Source organism: Sphaeramia orbicularis, chromosome 16 (genome assembly GCF_902148855.1).
Source record: "Sphaeramia orbicularis chromosome 16, fSphaOr1.1, whole genome shotgun sequence".
NCBI classification, from domain to species: domain Eukaryota; kingdom Metazoa; phylum Chordata; class Actinopteri; order Kurtiformes; family Apogonidae; genus Sphaeramia; species Sphaeramia orbicularis.
In genome coordinates, this window is record NC_043972.1 from 21364814 (window position 1) to 21374181 (window position 9368).

The following is a 9368-nucleotide window of genomic DNA, read 5'->3' on the forward strand; positions in this document are numbered from 1 at the left end:
ATTTACCTCAGTTGATAAAGAGTGTTTTTCTGTCACCAAACTGCGTGCGCAACTGTGGTGATATAGACCGTGACGTCGACTCTGAAGTGGTCTATAAAGTACCACTGTGTTGAAATGACACTTCCTTCTTCTGTACACTTGGTGGAATTTCAAGCCATCTCATACTACAGCATCTCCATAGCAACGGGCACAGGTCTATTGTACAACAGGTGGCTGACGCACAATTTAGTATGTTCACCTAAACATAGACTAACACATAACACAACTGAAGCAGAACCATTGTCACTGATTCTGGATACAGCTGTTTAGGTATGTATTCAATCAGTGCATTCCTAAAATATGCAAACGTAAACAACATCCCACTATCCATTTCGTACGGATTTCAGCATCTCAAGGGGAACGACAGTTAAACATATTTTTGTTGATTTTGTTTTGTTTCTCTATCAGTATTGAAATGTTTAATGTAGGTTCTGTTTGAGAGTCCTCCCCCAAACCCCTCCAAACTATCACCACCCAGGTCAGTAGATGCTTCAACCAAGAAAAAACAAGCATATAAACATCATATTTAACACTCACCTCTGGCGTCATTCTGGATGTCGGCAAGGATTTGGGAGTAGTTGATTGGCAGCTTGTTCTCTTCAAACACTCGCTCCACATGAGTGATGTTGACATTATTCAGTTCTGAGTACAATCCCTCTGTAGCAAAGTAACACGGCCGATCGTCCACTTTGTTGTCGTTAAACACGAGCATCACATGTTCCCTCCAACCAAAGTGCTCGCAGAGTCGAAGGGCAAACCTGCCCAGCTTTTTGTGGGTGGGGCCAGTGTTGGTGATAGATGGGTAAACTCCACCGTAGAAGGCCACGGCTGGTGCTCCTGCCGTTACCATGGGAACATCCCAATGAGTGGTGAAGAGGCCAACAGGGGAGGAGGTGTAGGAGCAGCCAGGTCCAATGAAGGCCCATGGGTTGTAGGCCAGTCTGAGGTCGACGGCCATGAGCGGCGCAATGGACTCAGAGCAGATTCCATGTTTGTCTTCGCTGTTTTTGAAGGCGTAGGTGAGGTGGTGGTCTGGGAGAAGCATGGGGTCAGCGTTGACCTTCTGGACCGCCCGTTCTAAGGCTGGGCCGATGCGAGGCCACGCCCAGGGGTATTTTGTGTTGCTTTGCGGTAAAATGACAGCCAGTGTGATGTTCTGTTGCAGCCGGCGGTCGTGGTGTCCTCGACGTCTCCGGTGCAGAGACAAGTGACCGCTGACCATCTGAAGGTCAAGCAGAACAAGAAAAACCAGCAGGAGAGTGGTGCCCACCTTCCCAAAGGCCATCCTCTGCCCAGCAGGTAGTCTCCAACCACAGCTGAATAATTTACCACTGTGAACTGTAGATACAAAGAAAACATGGAATTTAAATGAACCTGTGGGCTCAGACAAGAATGCTTACCTCCTTATTTTCATTACTTTTCCATTTAATCTTTCAGTTTTGACCTCTTGGTTTTACTCTTAGCGCTGCAATGTCATTACAGTTTTTCTGGAGGTAGAGAATGAGGGATTTTCTAATACTATGGTGATTGTGACCTATCCTCCTAGATGGAGAGGGAGTGGGTTAAGATGAGGTTGCATGTGACCACTTCTATCTTAAGGCCCCCTGCATGTCTTGGTGGGGTTCTTCACAGAAATAGTATTTTCTAATAAGCACTGCACTATAATGGCACTTTGATTTTTACCAAAGAGAAACATTTTTACTGGAAAAAAGAGGTTTCTATACCACACCACACTGATACATTTTTTTCTTCGAGACCTCCTGCAGTCGATCTAAAGTGGAGGAGATAATAAGATCTGTAAAATCTGCAAACAGACATTCATTTATTCCCTGATGTACTGGTTTAACATTATGTTCTCAGTTGAGCGAGCTGAAGCCTTGGTACCACTTATTTTAAGAAGCAGACAACTTGATCCTGAGGTTAAACATCAAATCAGACGATGGGAATCAGGGAAACAGTTTGCACTGAACTGATCCCACGTAACGTACTTTGAAGAAGGTTGTAAAATGGCCAAATTCAGCTACTTTCAACCTGTGGAGTCAAACGTGACCTGTATGGAATATGGACATTTTTGATGAAAGATAATCCTTTAATGCTGTTAAACTGCTTTTAAACGCAGCAAGCACAAAAGCAGGTGAACACTGGCATAGCTTCTAAAGCCATTTTGAAGAAAATTAGACAATTTAATACACTGTTTGACTCACCATGAGGACATGATGGAGAAAATACCCACGTTTGGACAACATCATCCTATCTACGCCAAAATATCTCTGTAAAACTGACACTGAAACTTGGCATAAAAGACAATGTATTTCTGGACATTCTACTTTAAGCAATGAGTTTGTTCCTTCACCCAATTACAGCACTGAGAAACATACTCGGAGCAGATGGAGCAAAATAAAAATGAAGCAATTACAAGTCTGTTCTTGTTTCATACAGTACTGCTCATAGTGTTGAGTAGTTCTGTCTGAGAAAGATCAAAAGGAAGACTCTTGTTGTTCCTCTAGAATCTTCTACAGTTTTGCAAAAGTGTTACAGTTTTTTGGAATGTTTTAGAACATAACCACTGAGAAACAAATCTGAAAATCACATTTTATTCCTGTATTTGATTGGGGTTTTTTTTGTTTATTTTTTTGTTTGTTTTTTGCAAATAACTTTCCCACTTTTGTTGATTTCTACATGGTACTCTGTTGACTTTCTCAGTAGTTGCATTTCCATCCATTTGCACTTCCTATGTGTGTATTAAAAAGGCAAGTGTAAATGCCAATAATTCAAAAAGAAATCTAAAAAACATTTTTGCACTAGGGAAATGTGGAAAAATCTGTGTATTGATAAAATTTAAATTTAAATAAGTGGAATGGAAATATATTTGGCAAACAACTGTGAGTTTGCATGTGAGGAGCAAAAAAAGAAAACAGCAGTCAGATGAATTTATACAAAAACAATCTGTTACCATATTAGGTGGAAAATGGTAATGAAACACCATCGTGTATAAAGAGTTGCAGAGTCGATTGTGAACAGATTTGACAAACAAAGAGTCTGAAACATTCTATGATCCAGACCAGAGGTTCCGTTCATTTGGGTTCAGGAGGTAACATGCAATGACAGGCAAACTTTTAGACCGTGATAATGATGAATAATTAACTCAATATTCATGTTGCATTTTCTTTTTCCAAATTTTCTTAAGAATTCTGTTAAAAATGCAGTTAGATGACATCAAAAACTGACTAGGTCTGAAGACAACGCAGACTCCAACACAAACTTCATATCATAACATCCTTTAACGATACATTTAGATTATTAGCACCCCCCAGAGCTTTAACTATCTAGACTAACTCTGGTACGTCCTCCTACGACCGAAATCTAATCAAACCGGCAGGACAGTCATGGTCAGATTCACTGTAAATGTTTAGTCCATCTCAGCCCTCTGTGGCTTTATGGTGAAAGTGAGTCATGAGAGAAAACCTCCCCCATGCAGGAAAATTAAATGACAGTTCTCCTGGCACATCTGCCCACATAACACAAGACACAATGAGAGACAATCTGACAATGCGCTCTTCACTCAGAGAGATGGGAGCTTCAGTCAAGTGCAGACTGTCTTCCTGAATATGTCCCCCTTCAGAACAATGACACTTCACATACAGGACATTGTTATTGACTGCTCCACAGGCCTTTCTCTTGTTTATTTGATGCTTTCAGACGGCACATAAAGCAATTAAACTATAGATTTAATCCTTTAATTAAATCCTCGAAGGATGGAGAAACTAAATATTAATGACTGGTTGGATTATGGCTTTAAAAGTCATATTATATGTAGGGCTGTAGGGCTGTCAAAGTTAGCGCAGATTATTCCATCATCATGATTAATCTGATTAAAAATGTTAATGCAATTAACTCATCTGCAGCGCTGAATGACTCATCACGTCTCTGGCAATGCATCTGGGGCAGTTTGTCCAAGTACAGTTACTAATGTGCATGAACAAATGGGCAGTTGATCCGGTAGTGACAGGCAGCAGGACCAACACATAAAGATGGAAGACACTAAACAGCATGTTGGCCCTCTGGATGGAAATATGAGTAAAAAAAAAAAAAAGATGGAACAGCCAACTGACAAAGTATTACACACTCTGCAGGAAGGAGTTTTCTTTTCACCGAAGCACTTCCAGCTTAAAATACCACATTAACGTGAAGCATATGTTAGTCAGGGATTCTGCTAGCACTTCAGCTAACGCTTCGCCCAGCATGCAACAAACACGTTAAGTGCAAATATATTCCGTTCTTTCTTGAGTCTGTTTGCTCATGCAAAATGAAATGCGATTAATATAGATTAAAAATGAATGATATTTAATTGTGATTAATCAAAATTAATCCACAGCAACCCTGTGATTAATCTGATTAAAGATTTAAATTGTCTGACAGCGCTAATTATATGACGTAAAAAGAGCAGTGGAGGTGCTTATATGCACTATGAAAAGAAATAAATAAGGAGACACCTGTAATCTGTGATGTTGAAATTGATCGCTTTGGGGTTTGTTTATTTTTTGAATGAATGAATTAGTCAATAAACTGCATCAGATATTGATTTCTCAAACTAAATTTCAAGGTTTTTCATTTCATATCAATGTTAGACCTTGCCATATTTTGCCTTATATTATTGGTTTCATATAGAAGCCCATGTCCGACAATATGATGAGAAAATATCCTGTAAGTCCAAGTAATGGTTCTCTAAATTCAGACTTACATAAGATGGAACTTGACTTTTTCATGGATTGGTCTCAATTTAAACCTGTGGTTTGGTCTGTATCTTATATATACATAGTCAGGTCCATATATATTTGGGAAACAGACTCGTTTTTTTTTTTGTTTGTTTGTTTTTTTTCTGTACTCCTTCACAGTGGACTTGAAAATGAAGAGATTGAGATGTGATTGAAGTACGAACCATTTACAAATTACAACCATTTTGCATGTAGTCCCTCCATTTTCAGAGGCTTAAAATGGTCAATTACGCATTTACATTCAATGTAATGCAAAGAGCAGTAGAGCAGTAAAGAAAAAGGCATGAAGCTGGGGTGCAAATGACAATCCAGACAGGGGGTTCTCCAGCACCAAGAACCAAACATGAGTCAACTTACTGAGGGTAGCAATGCTTCTGTTCTGTAACCAATAACCACTGTCAGTTTGGGTATCACCCCAGTCACTGTATAACACAGTACAATTAATTTTTTTAGTTAATGTCCACAGATATTGCATAGGCCACAGGACATCTTATGGACTAGTAGTATCGGTAGAAATAGGTTCTGATAGTGGCTGAAAGATAATATCAGCCTTCTCAAGATTAACATAAATACTGACAGGTGGGTGAACTTGAACCTATTGTTTGTTCTGTTCATTCTACTCTTTTTCATAGAGGGGATTTTAACTCTTGTCCACACTCAGACTCAGTAGGTGATGGTATTTCACCCTAATGCTGAACGCCGCTTGATATAAAATGGAGGAAAAACCTTTTTGAGCTACTTATAAAGATGGTGGACTCAGTGGAAATGACCTGCTTTCATTGTAAAGAAACAATTTACAGTGCTGATGTAACGGCAGAGGTATAGTCCAGGGTATGTGGGGGTACATGGAGTATACCCACTTATTTTTCAGTCAGCATTGGGTATACCCACTTCTAAATCCCCCTGATGTGCACCATTCAGTAGTATCTGCAGCCAAATTGCAATTTTTTCGCCCTAGGATGGTGAAGCCATGACCTGCCCTACTCTGCCTCTAATTGGCTAGTACTCGCTGCCTTCACTGATTTGATTGGTTAACTTTAGGCATGAGGACTGATGAGCCAATCAGAGGCAGAGTAGGGCAGGTCATGCTGAGGAAACTATTGCTAACTAGCGCTGGCCACCTGTGGAACCTGACTGGACACCTCAGGTGCCAGTGCCACCCCAGTTGATTGACAGGTCACTGCACGTCTCATTGAAAGACGTGCGATTATTGGAAATGCGAACGAGAAAGGCAGAATAAACGTCTTTCAAATGAGTGACACATATCGAGAGAACCTACTTTCATGGAATACATGATTCAGAGGTAAGTTTTACGGTGGTTTCAGAATGAGTCACTGTTTTACTCTACTGGACCATTTGACTGCACATTTAGAGAAGAGATTTTGACACCAATAGTTAAACTGTGTGAGTAGGCTAACGTTATGAAAGGCTAATGTTATGAAAGGCTAATGTTATCCTATGTTTGCCTCATGTTGAATACATTTACATTCATGCAGCTGCTTGTGTGACCAGTAAAACCTACACACTGCTCCTGATCAAGTCATGATAATTTTATGACTGAGCAAATACTACTGATGGATGTTTGGGTAAACTAAATATAGTACTCTGACATGTCACTGTTTCTAAAACGGCATTTTTCTGGACTTAAAAAAAAAAATTAAAAAAAAAAAAAGCCAAAAATTGAGAGTATACCCACTTCTCCAGGGACCACTACACCACTATGTAACAGTAGTACAATAAAAATCTAACATATGAACATCATTACAACAGTGTGCAATGTTGTTCTGTCTCAGACAAAACATGACAAAATGTTGCAGTATGTTTAGCTGCGGCTGAACAACAGTGGGCCTACACTACCTGTCATCCCAATTTGAGAACAAACACAGCGTGGGATAAATTACTGACAGTGACATTTAGTTTGAACATCACACAGTCTGAAGCTGCTACAACCTACATGTACATGACAACCAACAGGAATTCTGCAAGAAGAAGATGCTCAGGAATAAGACAGTTGACTGAACAGAGATTTTCTGTGGGTCGGTCTACTGATCCACTCATTCCAAAGGGAGAAGTGATTTACAGATTTCAACTCATTTCTTTTAACCCCATAGTCATCAAAGTAAATACTGGCCCTATTTTCCACAAGCTACATATCTGTTGAATATTTTGATATTAAATTTACATTTCTCAGACACACAGATCGGGAGGAAATGGACTTGGGGGCCTCTCTGGGTCCCTTTAAGACCTTCACCTGACTTTGTGAAAAGCACTGAGATAATCACTAATTATTATTAACATACATTTAAAAGTGAATCAAATTCAGTTAAATCTGGCATTACAAATCTCTTTAGCAGGTAAAATAACCAAGAAGATAGTTACCTGTAAAATTAAAGTGATAATTAGTTCATGTATATTGCTTTAGTTAGATGTCATTAATCCACCTTCATCCATCCACACCCTCTCTCCATCATTCTGACCTCACATTCCCTGTCACTCAAAGGTGACAGAACAGAAAAGGTTCACATTATTGCCAAAGTGTATACTGCCTCATCAAAAGCCTAAAGCCTTATCATCCTAAGTTTGACACTTTTCCAGTGTCCCAACCTAGTCCACATTCTCCACCTGGACTTTGGACTATTTTCCAGTTCACATAAATACCACTTTTTTTTGATCAATGTTATATTTCGTATGTTCATCAGGTACATATTTAACTATGTTTTGTTTGTTTTGTACTTCCTGGACATGTAGTTTTGCACTTGGTTTTGTATTCATTTTGTATTATCCTTGGATGTATTTTGTTTGGTTTGTCTGACTTTATACAGTATGATTTTATAGCTAGTTGTGTATAGCTTACCATTAAGGCTATGATTATTTAGAAGGGGGCAGGAAATGTAAGAGTTTCTTCATCCTGCTTCTTTTCGAGCATGGGTTTGTATACGTTTGTTCACCTAATGATTATTGAATGTCTGCTGATGAAATGCACAACCATGAACGAAATAAATAAATGAAACAAATATTTAGTTTATCTTCATCATTTATAAATATGGCTGCACAGATAGACAACATGTGCTGGAAGCTTGATATTCAGTATGTTTTATCATTTCAATACCACTCATATACACGTCCCAGTGCACTAAACTTACATGATTTGAAATTTTCAGCCTCTTTAGGACTAAGTCTGACACTGATCCTTTATTTAAATTTCTGGATATTTGCTGCATCTCTGTGTCTTGATGACAACAATGCACACACCCTACTTTGAGCCCTTCATGGATATATACAGGTTAAATAAAATAAAGCATTCATACTACAGATATAATATCAGCAAGCACAAATGGTCCTCCATACAGTAATACAGCTGTATGTGTAATGGAAATGATATGCAACCTAAAAGCTTTACTTCCCTCTGGAGTCAATGTCAATTATCCTCTCAAATGTAAATCAATACACCCTATAACAATCACATCACAGAAGAAAATAGATTTTATCTATGTACCTCAGCAGGTGTCTGGTTTCTTCTTCATGTTGTCTGGAAGTTTATTGATTTCTACTTGGAAAGGTGACGACCTTTGGAAAAAAAAATGTCACAAAAACACGCTTCTAGATGGCAAAATGTGGTTCAGTTCGTCCTGGGTGTATAGTTTTAGAGCAGAAAACCTTAAAAAAAAAAAAAAAAAGGTATAAGAAGGGGGAAATCACTTGAGCAAACTAAGACACATGAAGTTCAAAGTGTGTTCACCTGTCAGACACCAGAGCCACAGTGCGCTGTCTCCAGTGCGCGTCAAAATGCAAAGTTGAAACGTTAATAATCCACATTATCCGGAATGAATGAGATGTGAAACTCATTAGAATCGGTATAAATTGATGAGTAATTCCAGTTTAAATGAAATGTGACGCTGGGATCCGGCAAGTACAGTCTGTCAGCGTGGTTCATAATCCGGCAGCTCCACGTTGTGCGCCGGTGTCGAGGCTGAATCCACGCGTCTGGTCAGTGTTGGTGTGGATCCGCCTGGTGTGGAGTGAAGGAGCGGACTGACTGGGGTCTGAGCAGGGAGGAGAGAGGAAAGAGAGTGAGGAGAAGGGAAACAGGAAAAGAAAAGTGGGAGGAGAGGGTGAGGAAGGAGGAGGAAAACACAGAGGAGGGGGTAAAGGAAAGAGGAGGAGGGAGGCTCCGCTGGCAGTGAGGCACGGATTTATTTTAAGATCTATGGATCATATATGGACACCCTCAAGTCCCAAAAGGTGGGTTTTCAAATCATGTTCACACTGAACTCATAAATTAGTAGCTCATGGAAATAAGTGTGATTGTTTCTTGAAATGCCATAATTATCTGTAAACAAGTTATCTTTGGGGCAAAAATTTGTATCTTGTGCAAATATAGTAATTCATGAAAACAAGATATTTCTTGTGCAAATGTGATATCATCTTAAAATTATTTCAATATTGATGGAATAATTTTTCTGCAAAAACGGTATCTTGTGTGCAGAAGTTATTATCTTAAGCAAACTAAATTATTATTTAATCTACATTGTGTTCAAAACAAGTAATTTCTTG

The 9368-nt window shown here is 39.2% G+C and overlaps 1 protein-coding gene across 2 annotated transcripts in view; it reads right to left on the reverse strand.

Annotated features, from left to right (window-relative positions):
- Positions 1-8818, reverse strand: part of LOC115435416 (atrial natriuretic peptide receptor 1-like) — a 127833-nt gene extending 119015 nt beyond the window's left edge. The window contains exons 1-3 of one of the 2 annotated variants that reach the window (XM_030157807.1): positions 8554-8818; positions 8311-8471; positions 577-1377 (exon numbers count right to left, since the gene is read on the reverse strand). In XM_030157807.1, coding sequence (XP_030013667.1) covers positions 577-1324 — 748 coding nt within the window. In that variant the 5' untranslated portion in view covers positions 1325-1377; positions 8311-8471; positions 8554-8818. Of the gene's footprint in view, positions 1-576; positions 1378-8310 lie in introns of both variants that reach the window. The other variant, XM_030157808.1, reaches the window with a different exon arrangement.
- Positions 8819-9368: the final 550 nt, after the last annotated feature.